The 23,495-nt window shown below is 41.3% G+C and overlaps 2 protein-coding genes across 3 annotated transcripts; one reads left to right on the top strand and one right to left on the bottom strand.

Annotated features, from left to right (window-relative positions):
- Positions 1–607: 607 nt before the first annotated feature.
- Positions 608–23,076, bottom strand: cdc73 (cell division cycle 73, Paf1/RNA polymerase II complex component, homolog (S. cerevisiae)). The gene is made up of 17 exons (XM_044133193.1): positions 22,615–23,076; positions 21,930–22,035; positions 21,759–21,828; positions 18,491–18,553; positions 18,269–18,321; positions 16,697–16,785; positions 16,343–16,556; positions 15,179–15,277; positions 14,959–15,037; positions 14,101–14,165; positions 3,876–3,933; positions 3,435–3,470; positions 3,261–3,348; positions 2,694–2,855; positions 1,736–1,836; positions 1,507–1,648; positions 608–1,416 (listed from the first exon to the last, which is right to left on the bottom strand). Exons 1-17 carry the CDS (start codon positions 22,743–22,745, stop codon positions 1,380–1,382), a joined length of 1,593 nt encoding a protein of 530 aa, XP_043989128.1. The 5' UTR covers positions 22,746–23,076; the 3' UTR covers positions 608–1,379.
- On the top strand, positions 7,344–14,094 carry LOC122840649 (beta-1,3-galactosyltransferase 2). Of its 2 annotated transcripts, none has more exons than XM_044133195.1 (2): positions 7,344–8,120; positions 12,052–14,094. In XM_044133195.1, exon 2 carries the CDS (start codon positions 12,166–12,168, stop codon positions 13,408–13,410), a length of 1,245 nt encoding a protein of 414 aa, XP_043989130.1. In that variant the 5' UTR covers positions 7,344–8,120; positions 12,052–12,165; the 3' UTR covers positions 13,411–14,094. The 2 variants fall into 2 exon arrangements, with proteins under 2 accessions (XP_043989130.1, XP_043989129.1); XM_044133194.1 differs by lacking the exon at positions 7,344–8,120 and adding an exon at positions 8,158–8,502.
- Positions 23,077–23,495: the final 419 nt, after the last annotated feature.

Here is a 23,495-nt window from a genome sequence, read left to right as displayed (position 1 = left end):
AGACTTTTTCTGATTCAACTTTCCAGAATTAGTAGATATTTACATCCATTTAAGACATAAAAACTAAACATTTTTATGAGCCTATGGATGATATTTCCAGATTAGAGCAGCTTAAAAGAAGAATGTAGGACCCAAAGATGTTAAGGACGATGAAGAAAGGAAGAACGATGTGGAAATAAAGAGAGAGCAGGCATGTGGGAGGACATTTGGAAAGGAAATGAGACGATGGTGGACAGAAAAGAAGAAGGAAATGAAAAAAAAATACAAGGAAGGAAAGAGATATAGACAAGTGGGTAAGGAAAGCAAACAAGGCAAGGAAGAAAAGGGATGAAGACAGAAGTGAGAATGAGGAAGGACAGAGGGATGGAAAGAGGAGGAACGGACAATGAAGGACAAGAACAAAAGGAAGGTCCCAATGAGTGAAAGACGAGCGGGAGGATAGAGAAAAGGAAAGGCAAAGAGGGGAAGTAGTGAGACACAAGGAAAAAAGAAAAAGAAAGAAAGATCGGCACATGAAAGATATTTTGGGAATACTTTGGTTTTCTTGGCGTCATCAAATAAAAGTGGTGAAAGAAAACCACGAACCGCCCAGCCAACAACATCCATCTTGGTGTTTCACAAAGGCTTTATTGTCCGTTCTCATGTGGCGACTTAAAGCAATTATTCTCATCTAGCACAACACCAACGAAGAAGAAAAAGAAGACCGTCATTAGATGACCGGCAGAGGTGCTGATGGCGTGAAAAACAGAAGTAGGAACTGACTTGGATAACCGAATCACTCACCTGCAGCCGTCTCTGCTCAAAGAGCTCCGGCTCTCTCAGGTTTTATCATGTATGTACATTATGGCCACAAACACACTAAATCAGAAGGTCGTCAGAAGGTCGTCGGAGTCTCTGCGCTCCAACTTAGCTCTACGTCGCCTCGGTTGTTTCCCCCGATCCGAACAGCTCTGAGCGGAAACCAACAATCTCCTTGGTAAAGACGGCCAAAAAACAAGAAAACCCGAAACATCTCTATCAGGTTTTTGTTGCTAGGTAACTTTTTTTTTTTTTACCATTTCCGCAGTTTGTAGAATTTTATATCAAACGTAGTTTGGTCTTTTTCTGTTAAACTACCTGGAAACCTAAGGAGAAAAAAAAAACAACAACAACAAAAGAAAATAAAACAAAAAACTGGGTCTGAAACAGAAAAACCCATTAAAGAGACTTTTCTCATGTTCAGAGGGAAAACTCCAGACGCTTTGGGAGTTTTCGGCGAAATTCGCTGTTTGCTCCGTTCGCCTCGGGGTTCATGGGCTGGGAAAACACGAGGACCGAGCCGAGTTGGAAGGCTGTGGAATTAACTTGAGGGAATTTCAGAGAGAAACACTGATCGGAGCTCAGAACCGGAGGTGAGATTTGTGTTTCACCATGTATCTAAAGAAAGAGAGATGAGAAGACAGTAACAGGTGAGTCACAGTTCTGAGAAATCAGGTCAAGGAAATCAGAGATGGAAGGAGTGACCACCTGTCCAGGGTTTCCCAAAAGCGTAAGAAGACGGGTCGGTCGAGGTGGCGTTTGTGGCGGCTCAGCTCCAGGACGGTCACGTCCCATTTCTGCACGTTCGGGTCCGTCTTCGCCTCATCGTATTTCAAATGGAAGGCCCGAACTGTAGGGGAGAGAGGGAGGCGCGCGCGGTGAGAATGCTGCGTTCCACCCGCCGCGTCCTCGTCAGCCAGGAAGGCCTTTCACTCACTTTTGGCAAAAATGTCGACTGGAGATCCGTCGGGCAGCAGCCACGGCCAGCCCTTGAACTGCCAGGCGGGACCCTGCACGAACACGGCCACCACCCGGTCCCTGCAGGCACACAGACGGGCCAAACTGAAACGGGAGGAAGTTTCCCCAGCAGGCGCAGCGGTTTGACCGATTTACTGAAGGTTCACAGCTTTTCGGTTTAGCCACATGTTGGAGAAAAACAAAACTCGTGGGGTATTTTTGTGCTTCCTCTGATACTCGACAGAAACCTCAGTAGAAGTGAAACTGCACGACTGCAGAATCATGTAGCCATGCAGCAGAAAGCGCCAACACGGCTCATCTAGAGTCTTGATTAAGACGCTCGCACAATGAGCTCAGCTGATGCACAGTTGAGAGAAGATGATGTGAAGCTCAAAAAAGTCGATTTTAAAATACAAAATACTGACTTCAAGGTAAATGTGGAGCCCAGTTGTTATCGGACATCCAGGGTTCTAAAATGTTCTCCCTTTGGATCATCACTACTCACATTTTGAACCAGATTAAGCATCAAGTTACAAACAGAACCATCCCAACCTGGTTGCACTAATCTGAACGACTGAGGAAACTTAACGGCACATCTGCACCAGAGGAAGATGAATAACTTGTTCATCATAACAGTTTCATTCCTACCAGCTTTAACTGAACAGTCTTGATACTGATGGCTATGAATTTTAATCCCATATTAAAACTTGGGTTTCAGAAAAGGCCTGTTGTGATATTTTACTATATTCTTCAAAGCATCATCATTAATGATATGAGGCTCAGGGGAAAGGAAGTAGTAAATGACGGAAACACTGTTGTGTTTTAAAAAAAAAGAGCAGAACCTGAGACTGAGACTGTTCAACAACTGGACTGTGACTTACATCCACAGCTGGAAGCCGAGGTGATGCAGGGCGACTGAATGAAAGGCAGCAGCTCACCAGTCCTGTGGAGCCAGTTTCAGCGGCTGGTCGATGACGCGGTAGGGAACGGTGACGCTGAGCGTGGCGCCGCCCGGCTGGATCTGGTCCTTGCGCCTCTGGAGCAGAACCTCGTTGTCCCGCTGGATGCCCTGCTTCTTCTTGTCCTCTGATGTAATGAACCTGGAAGCAGGGAGTTGAAGGATTCAGGCTCTCCGTTTGAGGATAAATCTAGTTTGTGCCGGTCGTCCATGGACAGATATTAAAAAGAATCCACCAACACTGACCAAAATCAGTGTTAAAGGTGAGATGTTGTGCATCCATACTTTTAGCTGACCGTTATTCCGTGAGAATCTTACATTCAGCCAGATGTATGGTCTGGATTTCGGCCATCTTTAATGCTTAGATCTCATTGTTTACAAAGAAACAACTAATCGGAACATAATTTGGGAAATTAATCATTAATAAACACGTGCCGGTAGTAGAGTGGGGGAAAAAAAGGTACTTTTACATGTCAGCCACTTTATCTAAAGTAGAAAGATAAAGGCAAGAAAAAAAAACAAAAAAAACATTACATCCACATCTTACTTCAGATCCTGCAGAAGATCCTTAGCATTGAGCATCGTGATGAGGGAGGTGGTGGCAGCCGGGATGATGATGATGGGGGTTCGGGATCCTGCAGACAAAGTGTTAAAAACGAGCAGAAGGTTAGCGAACGCCTCACACTAGTTGGTGTTTACATAAAGGGCAGCAGATGTGTACCTTTCTTCTGATTTGGTGGAGGTCTGGCTTGTGAAACTAAAAAAAAAAAAACATGAGAAAAACAGTTTTCAGAAACGATATAAATCAAAACATGTCGAACGTTAAGGATCGTCTTGGGTCACGTGACTCTTCTGACAACACAAAGTCCCTCCAATCATAGTTTTATCCAGACAAAACATATTTGTATTTATAGTCTGCAACCAGGTTCCCTCTTGCTGAAACCCAAACTGAGGTCACAGCTCTCTCCTGGGCTGACAGAACTGTTAATGCGAGCAGCAAATATGTGGAAGTTTCCCGTCTTTATCAGCTAGAAACAGCGTTTCAAGAAACAAACCATGTTTAATGTGCACTTTTACAGGAGTACAGGTCATTTTGTAATACTTGGAAACAGTACACTGCAAGCACAATGTTTATATGTGAAGATTTTAAGTAAATTCGGACCTGGACGGGGTACTGGCTGCAGCGCCGGGGTCTGGGCCTTCCGGGCAGACGCTCCTTCCTTCAAACAGAGAATAAAAACTCCATGTTTACACACAGCTGAACATGGTTCAGCGTTTGTGGTTTGCATATCTCAGACCTTTGCACGTCTGAGATATGCAAAGGGTAAACATAATAAACGGAAACGTTTTTGTGAGGGGGAAAAAAAAGAGAAGTTAAAAAGAGTTTAATTTAGTGTGAGAGGAGTTGGACTGTCCGTCAAGATCACCGACGGTTCAGAAAGGAGCACAAACGGCTCAAGTTTCAGTAAGTTACTCATTTCTTTTAAAGGATACAGTTTTTAGACAGAAAAAGAGAAATCTAGATTTCCTACAGATCAACCAGTTTTAAGTTGAGAATTTGACTAGACCTCTTCAAAAACCCTTCTTTAGGGGCTTTGTGTTCTCTGCGAAGTTCAATTAAAAGTTATTTGAATCAGTTTTGCAGATTTCATTTACAGGCGGCGTTTCCAGGCTTTCAACACGTTCAGCATGAAAAAAAATAAAAAAATAAACAGCTTAGAGTTGACTGTTAAATCTCGGGAGGGTTTTTAGAGGAAAATTTACAAATGTATGTCGTGTGAAAAAAGAAAAAAAAAAAGAAAAGGTCAAAATGCAGCGTTATTGCACCGACTGATTATGAAATCTTGATTCTGTGGCTCTTAATCAAGAGTCACTACAGAGTTGTACTGCAAAGAACAGAAACCTCAGGGAAAAATCAGGATTAAATAAAGGCCATTTCACCACAAAACAAGTCAAGACCTCTGCGGTCCCAGTGGGACCCGGTTCTGGTCGGAATATGGATGTATTCCGAAAAGTCTGAATGCAGGCGATGACATAAGGGACAAGAGATGATTTATACATGACCATATCTGGCGTTAAACATGAATTATTTTTGGAGTTCGGTGGGTTTGCATTGTTTTGGGGGTGAAAACAATGCAACCCTCCCCCCTCCCGATCTGGCAACCCTGACAGCAGGTGTCTCTGTGTGAACATTAGTTCATCTGTAACTTAACAAAAGGGAAAATTATACACAAGGCATGTTGGTGTGGAAAACATTTTCTCTTAAAAATCAGTTGAAAACTCTTCTCCAACATTTTCAAACGTCAAACACCAAGTAATGCAGTCGGTTTGCGGTGGTCTTTGTTTTCAGTAATCAGACAGGAAATAAGAGAGAAGAAGAAGAAGAGACGTGCAGCGAGTGTCTCGAGGTTGTGATCCGGTACGCTGCAGGATGGCAACAAATAAACGCAATGCAACCACACAACCACTCAGAAGAGGTCAACCACAGACAGGGAAAAAAAACAAAAAAACAAAACTATATCAGAGATGGGAAACTAATTCAGCAGTAAGAGCCAAAGTGAGCTCATCATCACTGATGAGCCGGGAACCAACAGAGAGAAGAGAGCCACAGATGCAGTGTGACGATAAACATGGAAAAAGAAGAAACAGAAATTAATGTCTTCAACTAAAGCAAGAATTCAAAAATACTTTCCAATTTAAAAATACTTAACTGGCCCCAAAGGGAAATGATACAAATTAAATTTGGTAAGAACTATAGTTAAAATCTAAAGGAGCATACTTTTTTTTCCCCCCAAATAGTTTTCCATGCTTACAAATGTGCTTTTCCTTTGAAGATGAAGTATGAAATCAAAAATTTATTTTTTTGCATACATGTTGAATCCGTCGCTGTGCCATGACAGTCAGATAATCTGTAGAAAAAAAGAAACTGAGCTCCTCCGACTTCCATCAGTGCTAGCAAGGAACAACTGATCTGAGCCAGGGGGCGGGTGTAAGCGCTGTCAATCACCCTTTGTGTGACGCTGCTAATATGGCAGTAAGGAAGGCAAAAAGAGACAACAAATTAGAGCTGCATATTAGACAATGCAAGGCCTGCAGTAAAGCTCAACACTCTTCTCCTTTCCCCAATTTTAAAAAGTGAATTTCACATTCTGCTGTGGCTAAATTACCTACTAATGCTGCATGCAGTGCAGGTGTGAAAGCTCCCCAAGCAATCCTAAGCTTAATTTCTTTGAATCAACATTTTAATCTAGCGAGCTTCCTGTGGTTTAACTTTGAACTACAGCCTGTTCTGAGGCTTCTACAGCAATCACTAATGTGCTTCGAATAAATTATTCAGTACATGCTTTATTAGGACAAATCCCGTCTATGAGATATATAGACTGAATATCTCATAGCGTCTGTTTAGATTCTCCGGCAGCGCAGCGGTTAGAAATGTTCAAATGAAGCTGATCTCGGAGGAGCAGCACTCCTGTCCGACTAATCCCGATGTTGTGAACCGCCGGGCAGCGGCGCTTCGGAGCTGACCGCGAGAGGATAACATCGGCACAATCTCAGCACTTTCACGGTAACGTAAAGAGATTGGCACGAATTTTTTTTGCCCCGCAGATGTTAGAGGTTGTTTATCAACTAGCCTTCCATCAGCAGCACCTTCATAAAACTCCCCGAGATTAAAATCACACGCGTCAGCAAGGCAATGACAGGAAATCCCCAACGGGAGGAGAGAGAGTGAGGGAAGACATGCAACATATGTCTCGATGTTAAATTTTAGAATGATGATGGGACTTTGATGTGCATGTGGGACACAGTCATAAAATAATGTAGTTGTGTTATTTTATTGCACTCCGTCTGTCTGGGAACTCCAAGCACATAAAAGGCATTGACCTAAATGAATCAGGACTTTCCCAGAGCGTTATTAGGCATTAAGAAATTTGGGAATTCTGTGTTAAATTTGGCACTTCTTACACTTTTTGTCTTCTCATTCTTGATTGGAAAACATTAGTTGCTCATATTAAAAAGTCACAGGCTTTCAGAGAATGCAAACAAGTAGGGTCGCAAGTATGTACTTGGACGTGCATGCAAACCCACTATAAACATAAGATCATTGTTGTGTGTTTGTGTGTGTGTGTGTGTGTGTGTGCGCGCGGGGGTGGAGGGAGATGAAGGAGTGCAATGGCACCTAATCAGTGCCTCTGTTCCTGATCAAATCATTTACACACACAAACAGCTGCTTAAAGAAAGAAAATGCAGACAAGAAATCATTCTTCTGCCAATGTTTGGCGCCCCGTCTTATGCGGCGCCCACCTTTTCCGCCACTGCAAACAAGTGTGGTGGAAACAGCATTTTAGTAATGTGTTTGGAATTGCCATCCAGTGTGATAAATTAGCACAAGTAGCTGAATGCTGACTGTAAGAGGTTTCAGTTGTCCTGAGTCCATCACGGCCGATGTGAGAAAATTAAACCAGAAGTTTCCCCCCCCATCTTTAAATCCGATTAGGAAATCTAATGTGTTCAGAGTGTCGACAGAGAATTCTCTCCTCTCCCTCCTCTTGCTTCACAGCATGCCAAATTCAGATCATACTTCATTCTTCTTTCTGGGGAGTGGGTGTGAATACAAATAGGTCAGTAGCCCAGCCCCCCATCCCTCCGCCTCCCCCTCTTCAGCAGAGCAGCCAGCAACAGCAGCAGAGACGCCGTGACGTGCTGGGAGAGCGTAATGCCACCAAGCCTGGAGCTGCCTCTCAGAACAAACGCACAACTGACAGCACTGCCTCGCGCTCCTCCTGGCCGTCCTCATCCTCCCCCGCTGTTTGCAGCCAGAAAACAGAGCGTGAGAGGCTGCCGAATGAGGGAAGGCAAGAGAGGAGCAGGGGGAAAAAAACAACAAGAGGACTGGAAAGAGATCGCAGGGAGAGAAGACAGCATGCGTGAGTCAAAGAGAAAGAGTGCAGAGGAGCATAAGAATGGAAGGAGGAAGAGAAGCTGAACACAGACGTGAAGCCCGTCCGATGACTGCTGCTCTCATCAACACGTCTTGATTACAGCGATAAGGACCTGCGGTTGCGGCTAACCGTCACCTACATCCTTTTCTTCTTCGTCGTCCTCCAGCCACAGGCAGCTGCAGCGCGGCAGTGTCAGAAACCAACCTCGGGGCTGGGATGGGGGGGACAATGCATCAAGACAGATGGAGAGATTGCAACACTCCAGCTCTTTACGCACGCTCAGCTGATGTCTGGGGGGGAGAGCAGCGGCTACGCGACCGGCTGAACGCGTCGTTTTCCCACTCCGAATAGCACGATGGTGAAAAGCGATCGGTCTGAGCTGCAGCGAGGAAACAGGAGGGTTCATCGTGGGCTCATCGTGGGCTCCGGAGGAAACGAGGGAGGATGTGAGCTGTCCGACCAACGGGGTGAGATTTGCAAACCTTGCAGTGGCCCTCGACAGAATTACCCGCTTTTAACGGAGCCTACAGGATATGAAGGGTGTGTCGACTTAAGAGGGAAACATTTCTGTTTCTCTGTTTTGATTCAGGCAGATGAGATGAAACGGTTCAGTTCTCACAACCCACTGTCCTGGTGAAACCCTTCAGTAGGGAACCGTTTACTTCTGTTAACATGAGAAGTCAAAGCTCACTCAGCTTCAGGCTGCTGCTGGTGGCGATGATGATACACATGTAGAGAGTCAGTCTTTTGGGGAGTGATCAAAGCGCTCTACGGATAAGAAAATCATCCTATGGGATTTAGTTTTCTGAACAACGCACTTCTCTCCATCAGACTAAGATTAAAGTTCTGGTAAGCTACCGGGATTTTACTGGACGCTATCCTTGCCTCATTTCTATTACAAGTGATGGATTTGCCATCATCTGTATTAAATGTGCTAGGAAGAACCGTAAATTCATCTCTTTTCTTTTTTTGGAAAAGTTCTTGGTTATGCAATGATCAGGGTTTTGGGCCAAATTCCAATGTCTCTTTCCAAACTAGAGGAGTGTTTGCAAAAGTACACCGATTAACTGTATGTCCACCGCTCTAGAGAACATGAAGCAGAACAAAAAGAAAACTACTAGATTGAGGAAATGGGTTTTTGTTTCTTTAAGCAAAATTTTAGAGTAAAAAGGTGAAATTAATAATAAAAGATGAAGATAATCTTTTACTGATTATGATCGCACACGGGTCACAGGGGGGCCAGGGAACTGGAGGAGTTGAGTGATTCAACAGTAAATCATCAACGTATATCTGCTTATCGGGTCGTTCTCTGTTGCTCTGCTGCGTTTTCTTGAAGGAGAAGTGATTTATTATTTCCTCACCATTTCCAGGTCAGTGTTTGGGCCACATCAAAAATAGTAAGTAAAAATAGATCTGAATCTAATCTGGACTTTTGTAACAAACTGTTAGAAAATATGCCTTAGCCAGTGAACATACTTTTATTACAAAGATGTAAATAATATGACAACTGTCTTTCTACACTTACTGTAGAATTGTAGCTTCTCAACTAGAAGTAGGTGGCTGGTAGCTTTACCTAAACAAAAGTATCATCTTGTCCTACTTGGCTACTGTACAAATCCAACCGTCTCTCCATCAGGGAAGGGTGAGAGGTGTTCATGAGCTGATCAACAACGTCGGTGCCTGAACAGAACCCTGAGCTGAGCTGGGATGAGTAAGAACAGTTAAGGGTGACTCATGAAGAGATGACTACGCGCTCCTCTGGGCTGCTCTAAAATTAGTGCTCCAAATATTCACCACAACAAACACAACCTTGATTTCAACAGCGTGGAGACGCGTGGATCAAACCTCAGCAAAAGCAGAGAGCGGCCCCGACGTCGCAAAACATGCGACCATTGTTGCTTCTGCAGCAAAAAGGAAACGGGTCCAACAATTAAACTTTGATGATATTCTGATAACTGTAACCCCTGTTGGAAAAGCCTCCAAATAACCGCTTAGCACACATTCTTCATTTGCGTCGGCATTTTACCAAACAAGATCAGATCAGAAAAAAAAAACAAGATACTCTTTGTTTTCAAGCTTCGCCGGCTTCGGGGTTGATGTTGGGATCGGCGTTGTAAGTAGACTCATGGAGCAGCTGACAGTGGCTCTCGGCTGGAACAATGTGGTTTACATATTTAGTCCGGCTAAAATAGACCGACGCGTTTAAAAAAAGCAGCTCACTTAACGACGAGTCCAGTTCATCTGGGATCCACGCTTTACACACACAAACAGCTTCTTAGATTTCTGTGTTTCGTATGATGTGATGAACCAAATTTGTTCTCCAAAAGCATATTGCTTCACATTTCCTTACTAGCAAATTAGTACTTCAGGTCTTACTAAAACACTAGTCTTTAACATTTACTCCCGTTGCATCATTGATGCTTGCTGGTGATAACAGGTTTAATAAATGTTCAGAGTCCAATGTGAACATGAATGATTGTGGTCTGATCATATAGGGGAGCTAAGAACTTACCTTTTAAATATGATTTCATCCTTTTGGGTTGGTGATTTTCAGCTCTGGCATGGGATTTGACTGCTTAGTTTCAAACGCAGGAAGCTTCAAAGCGGTCTTGTCCAACTACTAAAAGCAGTAGTTTAGACCAAACCTTAATAAATTTACACTTCCGTATAACAAAAGTTGTTGTAAGTAAGTAAGAAAAACCTCTCGAAGGAAATTACAGTGCAGTTTTAAGAGAACTTCTTCTCAGCCATTAAGGAGAAAGCTGACGGTTTCCTGTTGTACATCAACGGCTTTGTGGTTTTGTCAAAAAGCAATAAAGAACGAAGGCAAGGGAAGAAGCAAAGAATGAAGAAATATGAATGCTTAAGACCTGACTTAGAGGTAATTTAGGAGCTTTTCTGAGAAACATGACCTACAATTTAGAAGGTGAATAAATGATGTTGGACTTTCATACTTTCCAACACAGGTGCAACTAATTAGGAGGGAAATCTAACCCAGGAAATAAATTCTAGACTTAACTGGTTCGTCACAATCAGTTTTTCTATTAATGTTTTTTTTCCAAGAGCATCCTCAACAGTTGCATTTGAACAGGGTGATGGAAATTCAAATTAACTTTGCAAAAAGGTTTTCGCGCTCACTTGAGATGGTTTTTGGCTTTTCCGAAAAAGAGTTAACGCGCTTAAGAGGAGATGGAAACGCATCTGCTGAGGAAGTTCTGACAAAGCGAACGTTTACCTCTCATTTACCCAAGTAGATGTTTTTAATGATGATGTGCGTTAGAGTTGCATGTAACATGACCAATGCATGACAGAGTAATAACACATTACTGAAAAGCTCTTTCCGTTTTTCTGAGATGTGTGGTTCGTGCCAGTTTGCGACCTCTACTTCCTGATTATTACTATCATGAGTCTACATCTCACAGAATCACATTTTGTGTAACCTAGTTGACTGGCTTCAAACCAACAGACAGAAACATGCCTGATGCACTTTATTTTGGCAACATTTTAAACGTTTCGGATGACAATCGGATGCTGAATAATAAGGGAACCAAAACTGCAACACGTTCAGCTGCTGCTGCGGTTCACTTTCACTCTGCACTGTGTCAAACAAATCAAACCCCCTGAGAAATCTGTTCCTCCACCAAAACCTGTGGAGGCGTTGCACCCAGAACCACTCAAGGATACGACATGAAAACATCTGAAGAACATATTGAGCGCAACTTCCTTCTTCACAAAATGTAAATAAAAATGGAGTAGCGTCAGATTTAGCGGCTATAAGATTTGTTGGCTAGCTAGTTCTCCTGCTAGCGCTAAGCTTGTACCTTTGCTTTGTTTGTCCTTACTAGCAAGCGTTGCGCTATAGTCTGCTCCCTGCTTTTGGAGCGGTCTCCGGTCTGCTCAGTGTTCACATATGCATTCAAAGCGCACCAGAGTTCACTTCAACCAAACTAGGTTTGTAGGTGGATCAGAGTTCGATCACCCATTCATTTGTCCAGTTCTCCAAATGAACTGGACAAATGAATGTAGGCAAACAATCTAGAGTTCGTTTGAAGCAGATTAGCTAGGACTGGTGTGAATGCACCTTAAGCGTGACAGTGAATAAGGAGTTGCTTTTTTTCATTTTTTCCCTTTTGCAATTTTTAAGTATACTTTATATACTTCCGAGTAGTTTTTTTTTTTGTAGTAGCAGTAAAAAAATATCATTTTGTTTGTATATTTTCTAGAGTTGTGACATTGCAGTTAACCTAAGAATCCTTAAAAATGGTCTTAAATGTTGTGTTTGCCTTGTTGAACCCAAAATAATCCAATGTTTCTACACTTTGAAATATTTCTAGGAATCTACACAACCGTTATTTCTCTTTCTGCATCTACTCATATAATCATTCTCTTATTTCCTAGGTTATCTCTTGGTGCGGCCACAGATGTAAATAAATACTGCGGAGTGAACAACCTTTAAACCTGACACAAACTCTTCACTTCTGTGATCAGAGAGCGGCCGAAGGACACGGAACAATGCAGTGGAAACGCCGCCACTGTTGTACGCACATGGCCAAACTTTTCTATCTCCTCTCTCTGCTGGGATTCCTGGTGTTTCTGGTCCACCAAGTGTGGCTCCCAAAGCTCTCTGGGATCCCGTGGAGGAGGGGCTACCCTGTGGTGTATGGAGGCATGGTGCTTCAAACCGCAAGGAGCAAAGGGAACGGCAGCGCCACGCACTCAGCATGGAGGTTCGTGATCGTTCCCAAGGGAACGTTGACGACCAGTGACAACAGTGTTGACGCTGGCTTTGAGGGTAATTTGACAGGCAACAGCAGCCAGAGCCAAATGGGAGCTCTTAATGCTACTCTGACCCACGGACCTTTCCCTTATGTCATCAACGAGCCGGATAAATGCCAACAGAGCAAACTTGCCCCGTTTCTCGTCCTGCTAATTGCCACCGAAGCTCGTCAGGTGGAAGCGAGGAATGCCATCCGGCAGACTTGGGGGAATGAGAGCGTTTTCCCCTCCTTGGGATTTATCCGACTGTTTCTGCTGGGGAAGAAAGATGGAGAGCTGGGGCTTCTGCAGCAGAAGATGCTGGAGGCAGAGAGCCGGAGGCATCGCGACATCATACAGCAGGACTTCCTGGATTCCTATAAAAACCTGACGATAAAGACTCTGATGGGAATGAACTGGGTGGCGACGCACTGTCCGACGGCGAGCTACGTGATGAAAACCGACAGCGACATGTTCGTCAACACGGAGTACCTCGTCTACAAGCTTCTGCGGCCGGATCTGAAGCCCAAGAAGAACTACTTCACGGGCAACAACATGAGAGGCTTCGCACCCAACCGGAACAAAAACAGCAAGTGGTACATGCCCCCCGAGCTCTACCCGGGTGAAAAGTACCCCACCTTCTGCTCCGGGACGGGATACGTCTTCTCTGGGGACCTGGCCGAGAAAATCTACCGGACGTCGTTGAGCGTCCGCCTACTGCACCTGGAGGATGTGTACGTGGGAATCTGCCTGGCCGAGCTGCAGATCGAGCCCACGCCTCCGCCCAACGGCTTCCTGTTCAACCACTGGCGGGTGTCGTACTCCAGCTGCAAGTACAGCCACCTGATAACATCGCACGGTTTCCATCCCAACGAGCTGCTCAAGTACTGGCATCACCTTCAGAGCAACAAGCACAACGCCTGCATCGGCACGCTCAAGGAGAGGACGAGCAGGGCCCACTCCAGACTCCGGGGCAAGCAGGCGCATTTACTGAAACAGTAGCTGTTATCATTGACCGTATGATTGCGCCATTTGACATTTTGTAAATAAATTTGCTTAATGAAAACACGGCACTCTTGCCAAACAAAAATGTTTTTGGGTAGGTTTTGCCGCTAGGATGAAGTGGTTTGTTTCAGCTATGCTGAAATTGTTTTATTTCACAAAACTCCAACAGAAACACTTTCACGTCACACAAATCACATGATCGACAACCAGATGTTACTGGGGTGAACAACTAAGATGACAAGAAGTGGCAGGAGGAAGATGGCGCCGCATGTTTAATGGCTTTCTGTGTGAACAAACTTATTCATGTGCGATTTTAATTGTGTTTATTTTGATGGAAATGCCACAATTGCAAAATTGTGATTTTTCGACACAGACAGAGTTTTGCCAATATTTGTAATGGAAGCGCAGCTACTGTCAGGTCCATTTAAACCCTACTGCTCAATACACCAATGATTCCCATCATTGTCGAACAAAACTTACTTATTTTGAGATAAGACAAACAAAACGTGTAAAAACTGATAAAATCCTGTGAAATTGTTGCCATTTTTTCAACTAATACTGTTTCCACCAAACTGATTCCCAGCAGAACGTCCATGTACACGATGCTGTGTCATGAAAAATAAAGGGTGAAAGGAACAGGCGTGCAGATGAAACGTCTCTGTGAAATGTTAAATCTGCTGTTCTTACCGTCACTGACTTCAGGGTCATGCCGTGGTAGGTGCCCATGGTGTCGATTTTGAAACCCTCCGTTTCTATAAAGTAAGAAAAGGTGATGAGCTGCAGGTTATGAACACATAATGTAAGAAACTAACAAATACTGATTTATGGTCCTTTTTCTAAAGCAGGGTTTCAGTGGATTATAAGCCTGTCGGGCCTCCAGGCTGCACTTGCGCCCCCACCAGGCAAAGGAAGTACAGTTTTTTTTTATAAGTGAGAGTTCATCTATATAAAACAGAAGAGTACATAAACTAAAAACTGCAGTGTAGACATTTTTATAAGTGTCTTTGTAAGCCTGCTGCTTTATTATTAAATTGGATGTAATTTCAGGATTTTGCATAATTTTTGTCCAGGTTAACTTAAAAAGAGAGCAATTATTGTTACAGGTTAATTTTCTACACTACAAAAAACTAATTGCTGGGGATGCACACATATGGAAATTTGGGCCGATGTTGATATCTGATATTAATACTGCTTTTATGGCAGCACTTACCAATATTTTTTTTACTTTACCAATTTTGTATTTAATTACCAGATTCTCAAGCTAATCGACAAAATATTCAATTACAGCCCTAATATAGACATTGTGCATACAAACAAGACAACATGGGATAATGACTCAATCTGTACCTGCTTTGACAATCATTTACTAATGGCGTAATGGACGTAAATGAGATTCCAGTAGATGGGGCAGAATTGGCCGACATTTTTCTATTTTGTACTGTAAATAATATTTGGCTTTTCTAAAGAAATACTCTCCTCAGTCTAAAAAAAAAGAAAAAAAAAAAAGACTGATTTTATAGAATTAGAACCATGAAACAAAGTCACCTTCTTTTCCTTTGAATCGCTCCTGATCGTATCTGTTGTAGGCGGCCGGGACGGGCTGCTTATTCCTCAAGGACGGGTCCTGCACCAACAGAAACCGCACGTTCAACTTCTGCATGCAGCCGTTTTAATTTATGCGGACTGAATTCTCATGAGGTTTCAGTGAACCTTTACAACTAGGGAGCCCTGTACTGCTTTTATCATGAGATGAAGACATGTTTACCACTTGGGTAGTGTTCTGTGCTGGTCTCTGCTCTGGTGCTCGTCCTTCTTCTCTGGCTTTCACCGACTGAAGGATGGCAAAGATGTTCTTCGAGAAGTTCTTTAATAAAAAAATAAAAAAATAACACTGATTTAACATGACTGTAAATGAACATATAATCAAACAAAATGTCGAATATTCAAGAGCTATACATTAAAAAACACATCAGGAAGTAAAGAACTGATCATTTGTTATTACTAGAGGTACACAGGTTCAGAGTGTAAATAAAAGTGCCAGTTTATAAACTCATGTTTCACTAGAATATAAATAATTTTTTTAAGAATCTGAAGAAACATTTTATTAAAGTGTGTATTTGTGGTTTTAGTGTGCTACACAAAAGACTTAAATTATCAACGACTAGGGAAAAAAGTTCAGTTTTAATAAGGGATTTGTAATCCATACTCAAAAGTGTGTAAAAAGAACAAGCAAAAAAAAAACAAAAAAAAAAAAACATTAATTTTTCAAGAAATTCTAAGTTTCATTGTTTAAAAGAGCTAAAAACAACTTGGCCATTAAGCCAAAGGTCAGATTTCTATGCAGGAGCCAACTGAGAAATTCAACTAAATTTGCTCCAGCTGATTTAAAGCACTTTAAAATGCTTTAATAAACACAGTGTATCAAAACTATTGAACAAGATTGTTTAATAAACTTCAAGATAAGCCTGTCAGTTAAAGCTGAGACTTCAGTTTTTGCCGCCATCTAGTGGCTAAAACAGAGGCGTTATGGACTTTTTCCCTGATCTTGTACAGTTCCCTCTCAGCGTGGCTCTGTCAGCGTGGCTCTGTCAGCGTGGGCGGAATCGGCCATTTATCACTGCAGCATATGTGAAGCTGCTGTCAACTTCCCTGTGTGGATATTACATAATACTGACGCAGCAGAACAAACAGTTCTGCTGCGTCTCTTTGCTTTGAATGCTTATCGTTCAGCAAGTCTCTGTGACTCGAGAGGAATGTCTGTCACTTTTATTATTCTCCAGAGGAACTAAAAGACATTATGAGTTGAAACAGTGAGCTGGCAGTAAGAGAAAGTTCATATTTATCAGCTGAATCCTTTATAAGACCCAAGCTAGTGGTCATGCTGCAGGTGAGTGCGGTTGGGATTTGTGGGGCGGGTCGTGGTTCTGACCTTCCCGGTGCTCTGCAGGATGGTGGTCCTGGTCCTCCAGACCCGCTCTCGGCTGACGATGTCCCTGGTGACGTCCACCTCCGCGTCCACGAAGCTCCTCTGCTTCAGCGTGATGTCATCGTCCAGGTCCGTTTTGATGGTCGAGCGTTTCTTGGCCATAATCTTGGCTTTGATGGCGGCGATTTTCTCCACAGACATGGCTTCGGACAGAGATCTGGATGAGGAGTGGGGGAGAGAAAAATAAATAAATAAAATGTCAGGTTTTCTGGAAGGTAGCAATCTAAATAATGTGACTTTTTTTTGAGATTATTATAATCCTATAAACGTTTTGACAGAGAAATCTCAGCTTCGTACCTGATCTGGTCCGTCTGAACGATGCCCTCTTTGTGGCCCTCCAGCCGGGCGGCCAGGCGCTCCTTGTCCAGACGCACTCGTTCTGCATCCTGAAGGTCAACAATAATATTACTATTTACTTCATTTCATTTTTCTAAATAAGAAAGCAATTAAAATATGCATCTTATCAAAAACCGGAGGTGTACGATCATCTAAATACCGGATCTCTTAAAATGCTACAAAAGACAATAAATCATGCTTCTAAATTAAAAACATGACTTACTTTTCTTGCTGATGCACCTTATAGTAAATTAATAAAGCTCTTTTTAGGTTCTTACTTTATGTTTTGAAGAAAATATGAATATTTTGTTGTTTGTTTAGCCTGTATGTAAACAAACAAGATGACGTCATGAAAAATAGACAAACTATAGATGAACGAAGCATAAAATACTGTACTTGAGCACTGTAACAAACTTCAGACATTAAATCTCAACCTTTGAATATAAAACAGGTTGAGAAATGTAGCTATACATAAATTATAACTCAATTTTTAAAAATAAAACCTTAAAAATATTTACATCTTTAAATACAGATTACACAGACAACTATTTTTTTAATCATTATTACTTTCAGGTATAGCGGAAAAATAATTTTTTCTTTAAATGAAATCACAGCTGTGATTTGTATTGATACCCTGAATTGATAAAAAAAAAAGAGTAATTAAAAAAAAGAGATCATTTAAAGTGTCTAGTAACATTTAATTTGTATCAATATGATTTCTTGTTTCAATGGGGTGTAATTATGATTGCAAATAGTTACTTTTCAAAACAGGAAACGCAACAAACTATTAATAAATGTGCAGGAAACTGACATAAGAAAAGAGGAAAACAAAAAGAGAATTTATCTGATTTCATATGGAAAAAAAACAGTAAAACAGAACAGAGAGAAAGGTCATGCCACATTTCAGCAGGACCAGGAATGGGTTCAACCGCATGGACTCTACTTTCATTTAATTTAATGCTACAAAATAAAAAAAATTAAAAAAGATTTTCATTGTGTGTCGCCACAGGTTGGAAAACGGAGATGGAAACGTGAAATTTATTTATTGAAATTTGAATGACTTTGTTCTCCATGTTTTCTACCTGGATCTTGTCTGCAGGACATACAAAGTGCAGAATCATTACAAAAGGAGCAGGAAGATTCTTTCATTTTAAATGATTCCCATTATTATTGTGGGGAAAAAAAACAAGAAAAAAGATTCACTGACGATGTGTTTTGCTAGTTAGTGGTTCTATTTTAGTGTCTTTGTTTCATCAAGGACTAACCCAAACACCTGTTTTAGAAATAAAGAATAAAAACACCTCTATTAAAAATGATTATATTTTACAATCGAACGATTTGTTTTTATCAGATTTTGAAGTAATATGCCAACACCACAGGCAGTCAGGACCAATTAAAGCCAACAGAATTTACTTCATTATACAAAAAAGCTCTAAATGTATTTTTTATAACATTTGAACTTGTTAAACTGCAAGCAATTTGTTACTTTTCATAAACCCATGTGGTTGAAACTCATCAATTTGCCTCAGTTACCTCAAACCTTGGTTTCTTGGCTTCAGAAGAAACTTCATCAGCTGCTCTTTTAACTTGGGGAGGAAAAAAAAAAAAAAAAAAAAAGAGTTTTATCACCAGAAGTTCAACGTTCAGACAATCGAAACTGCTCAAACTGAAGTCCAGACAAATTAAAAGAAGAAATCTTTACAGCCACTGCCACATCATCATAATAATAAGGAAAAAAAGCTGCTATAAGAATACCTTGTGTGGCCCTTTGAAGTCCTATTTCTATTGGTGCGCTTCTGTCGATGCTCGTCGATGTAGCTGTAGAGGAGCAGAAGTGTGTTGTTCATTACAGCAGGTCAAGTTTTACCTCTACTGGACAATCAAAGAGTTCTTAATCAAACTGGTGACACAAGCAGGGACATTCGACGGATCACCGAGCTTTGTGGAAAAATCTGCTTCTTGGCAAGCAGTGTGTTTTGAAGACACCTAGAGGCCACAGAGCGCTATGACAGCTCCTTAAGACTACGCTGAACCATTTTACAGTACAAACTGGACCCACTGCCTTTACCTTTTACAGGAAAGAATTAAAGATAACGGAAATTTACAAGCAATTTACAAGCAATTTACGTAAATTTACAAGCAATTTACGTAAATTTCTTGACTTTGTGGCCAGTACTGTGCATTTCCATGGTGAAAAACTTCTAAACAACAGAGAAATATTTTTCTAACTAAATTGGTCCAGTTAACTACTCTGACTATTTTCTTAGCTTAGCTAACAATTTTTTTTAATAATGTGTTCTTTTCCTGCAGAGGGAAAGCCCATGAGAAACCTGTAACGGGCGCTTTTGCCGTTTGTTTATTGTTGCCATGGTTACGTAGAAGTTCGCAAGACAAGTCGCTGTTTGTGGTCAAACATGGTTACTTTAGGCCAGTGTTTCTCAATTCCGGTCCTCACGAATTGGAATTGAGAAGCGCTGATCTAAGGTATGTCAGTTGTCTGTAAAATGTTTCTTATAATTTATGTAGATTAAAATAATTTGTTTGATATAACAGCAAACCTGAAGTGACTGAAAGTTCATTAATCCAGAGAGCAACGCGGAGACCGGAGGATTTCATCAGAGGACACATAAAGATCAGAGCTGGTTTTTTTCTACAGACTTCATCTCCACAATGCTAAGTCAATACCCCCGTATGGTGATATGCTTTTTTTTTTTTTCCTGAATGGGAATAAATCAGGGATGTATTTTCTGTGGCATGCTATGTATTGTTAGATAATTTGGCTAGCCAGATGTCTCAGAAGGCCCAGTCACCGAACTGCTCCCAGCTTGACCAGCAGACTGAACCCCTGCCTGTGCTCTGTGATGCCAGTAGAATATAAATAAATTTGTAATGTACTACATACTTTCTTTTCTTTCACTTTTTGTGTATTTTAAGTGAAATATCTCAATTTGAAGTATTATGACAGTTTGTGTAAAGAAATTAAAAATAATTTAGTCTGTTAGATTTCATTCACACTGCTGTCTATAGCACAGTTGACTTATTACACTGTAATAAATATTTTTTTAAGTAAAGATATATGTAGCTAAAGTTTGACAACTATTATCAAAGTTTGTCTTTACAATAAAATGCCTAAAAATTTAAATGAAGTTACGTTTCTTTATTCGTATCTTGAAATTGCAAATGCACACTGAAAACACAAATTGTGTTAATATGTTCATGAATACATCACTGTAAAGGTGTGTTGGTGTGTGTGTTCATAAATAAAAATGATTTTATCAGAATCAGCTGTATCAAACGTAATTATTGTGCCGCAAAATAATTAAATAATCACATCAAAAAATTCAAAACGTTGTCTTTAGGTATTTGTTTTTTTTCATTCCTAAATATAATAGTGTGTGAAAGATTGTATCAGTGGCAATCATTAACTTGAAATACTTTGCAGAACGGCACTTTACGAAGTTTGGTCCATTTACTTGCATCAGTTTGCTGGTAGATAAGCCACTTTCAATATGGCGGACGCTGTAACGTATCGCAACAACGTGCCGACCGGAAGTTATCACAAGCGCTGTCGTCCAATCAGCCATTTCTCAGGTCTCCAACGGGGACATACCATTCCGTTTTGTTAATGTTGTTGTGTTTGTGAATTTGTTGAAGTGGTTTACGCCTCAGAGCCACTGTAGATTTTGTTTTCAGGCCATATCACCAGCCCTATGCAGAACTACCCAAACTGTACAGGAAGATCAGATCCTGCCAGCTTGTTGACAATTAACCTGCACTGATTTTACCTTTTTTATCTTACATGTTTATATTTGGGAAATCTACTTACTGTTAATGCTGCAAAATATAAATATCCCAATATTTCATGATATCAGCTGCTGAATACAAGCTCATTTTCTTCTTTCCTCTCTCATCTGTGCTTCCATCACTGTGACCTTTATCATTTTCAGCAATGTCAATGGCATCAAGTGGTGTGAGACTCTGGCTAAATATTAAATTAGCATGAAAAATTCAAGTTCTTAATAATTGAAATGTATTAGAGAGCAATTATTTATGTCTCTGCGACGTGACTATCGCAGTCATCATACATCAGTCTTTCTCAAACTAGTGGTCTGCAAGGTACTGCATGTAAATAACTATTTGCCATGATATGAGGTCAAAGTGTGACGCATACAGTTAGCTTACCAAAGGATTGTGTTTAAAAATAATAATGGATAAGTGGCTTAAGACCTGATTACTGTACAGGAAAGCTAGAGATACCGGAGGAAAGAAAACACGACTTATATGATCAGAGCAATTCATGTCGGCAGGAATGTTTTTCCGTTTCTCTGGCGAGTTGCAGAATTTTTATTTTTAGAACACTGTTACAATACATAGCATGCCACCGGCTCGCAGATCTAGGTCTGCCCAGCCTGGGTAGCTAACAGCGACGAGGTGGTCAGCAGCGGTGCACCGCACACTGACTAACTGCATCTACAACACCTGAAATAAAATTATTTACGTCGAGCTGAAAGAAAATAAAGTTTAGAATCCACACTTTTAGAATCCGTATATAACTCCAACCACCTCCCATAGGAAACTTGTTTGTGGTTTTGTCATGGCCAGTCACATTTACAAAACAGCACCACACTCCTCATTATTGTTGTTTTCATGGACAAAGAATACATCAATAGGTGCATTGAGAGCTTAATGTTCTCATTTCAGGTTGCATGTATTAAGACGTTGTGTTATTCTGGAGGCAATTCCAAGCTACGCAGTCCGTTAGTGTTTGTTAAAGAAAAGCTAAACAACTGGAAACGTAGAGTGGACTTCTCAGCGTACAGACTATGGAACATATTACATGTGAACATAAGTAAATTTGTTCTCCTAAGCATTCTTTTTTTTCCCCATGTATTCACACACATTACTGTGTGTGACTGGGTTGCTTAGGACCTCCCAACTATACAAAAAAACAAAACAAAACCCCCCAAAAGTGAACATCCTGGCTGTAGGCGGAAGAAAGTGACTTTTTACACATGCTACTTACAACTCTCGCCATTGAGGTAGGACAGCAATCCTTTTCGATCCGGTCGTCTGACAACAGGGATGTTCTCTGTCTATAATTGACATGGAGACATGTCAGAAACAGAGACGCTGTACACAGCTAGAAAGAAACTAACGAAAGATGCCAGCAGCTTTGGCTAAATGCTCCACTTACGGCAGCTCTCCGGACATACGAAGGATGCGGCAGATGCACATTGTTGAGCAAGAATAAAATGGAGTCCAAAGTATAGTACTCTTTGGGTTGGCCCTCCTTGCCAGTACTGAGGGAGAAAACACATTGCCATTTTTAGGAGCAACGTTTTAAAACATGGACAATTAAGCCAATTATATTTTATCTGCGCAGATCTACAAGCATGCAGTTCTAGTTCTGCTTAACTCCTAGCAACAGTTAGTGAGTCCACATATACAGCTTTATGCTCAAAATATTTGCAAGACAACTTTTTTTGGTAAACTACAAAACATAATAATAAGCGAATGTTACAATAAAAGACGAGCATGTCCTCGAGACTTCATGAAACAAGTCAGAGCTAGCTGGCATCGCTGATTTAGCATCCCTTCAATGAGACAAGTTTGGTGTGTTCGCTCCTAAAATAACAGGAATACAAAAGAAGTGCAAAACCCACGTGTTTACTCCAAAAATGAATAGTAAACTGGAATATAATTTCTGCAAGTTACTGAAATATAATACGAAAGCAACCACCAGCTTAAAGTTCTGAGCCCACGGAGGAGTTGTGTTAGCATTTTAGCACAAAGTCGCTAGAGAGCTTTACGTCGTTACGGAGAGGGAGTTACAGGCCTGGGAGAAAAGAGGTTTAAACGTGTTTAGCGTGCTGACATACCCCCAGATTATGTAGTTTGTCTTCACATTTTTCGGCCAGGAGAACTCTCCGAATATCACCTCATCCCCTTTAGCGACGATTTCCTTTTTCTGGATATTATATTGACGAAGAACACTCAACACATCCGCCATCTTCCCTCGCCTTCATGTAGTATGTTTACGAGGCCCCCCACATATCAACATCAAGCGGCCTCGCAAGTTGCCTGATCCAAAATATATATAATTTTTTATGAGCCAGGTGGGCTCCTCCTAGCTACTAATGACGCAAAATCTAGATGCAGATGCATTTGGATATAAACCAGGTTTTTCTAATTTAATTACACTCTGTATGCGTATAGGTTTGTCCGAGATATGTATCTAAACGCAAAATTTTTAACTTCAACCTTTCTGAATGGAGAATCAAGCTTCTTTATTTCACACTTTCTTGAGATATATCTCACTCCACACATTAGAGTATCTTCACTCAAACCAAAGTTCTCATACACAGTGCTGTTTGTGACAAAGTAAGCACAGCTTTGAGGTCATGATCACTCTGCAGGTGCTTGCAGTGTGAGAGTCCTGCCTCTGGATCATATGATGATTCATCTGGTCAGGATGCTCCGAATGATCTAATTATATCTGGATGGGCTGTTTTAATTTAAGTCATGCCTGTTGATGTCATTATTTGTACCAGCACAGTCATTGATGAATCGCTCAGATGACACTTTGTACCTTGAGGAATCCCAAGAGGATTTGAAATGGCAGATATGTTCCCTACCAATTGGTCTTAAGTGTCTTAAAAGCATTGCTTCACTCGCTCTCATCCGCCTCTTGCCTTTAGCTTATCCCAGATCAGGTCAGGAGGATTCTGGGGGTTAATGGAGGATTACAAAGGGTATATGC

Source organism: Gambusia affinis, linkage group LG12 (assembly GCF_019740435.1).
Source record: "Gambusia affinis linkage group LG12, SWU_Gaff_1.0, whole genome shotgun sequence".
Classification (NCBI taxonomy): Eukaryota; Metazoa; Chordata; class Actinopteri; order Cyprinodontiformes; family Poeciliidae; genus Gambusia; species Gambusia affinis.
Note: the sequence above shows the minus strand (reverse complement) of the source record. Positions and strands in the feature narration are given on the sequence as shown.

What these genes read in the sequence shown, in the direction of transcription:
- cdc73 (XM_044133193.1), bottom strand. Translation starts at nt 22,745, where the DNA reads ATGGCGGATGTGTTGAGTGTTCTTCGTCAATATAATATCCAGAAAAAG. An exon ending in CACAGAACACTACCCAAGTG is followed by an intron (nt 15,038 to 15,178) that starts GTAAACATGTCT and finishes CTGTTGGTGCAG; the next exon opens with GACCCGTCCTTGAGGAATAA. An exon ending in TTTTGGGAAACCCTGGACAG is followed by an intron (nt 1,417 to 1,506) that starts GTGGTCACTCCT and finishes CTCTTTCTTTAG; the next exon opens with ATACATGGTGAAACACAAAT.
- LOC122840649 (XM_044133195.1), top strand. Translation starts at nt 12,166, where the DNA reads ATGCAGTGGAAACGCCGCCACTGTTGTACGCACATGGCCAAACTTTTC.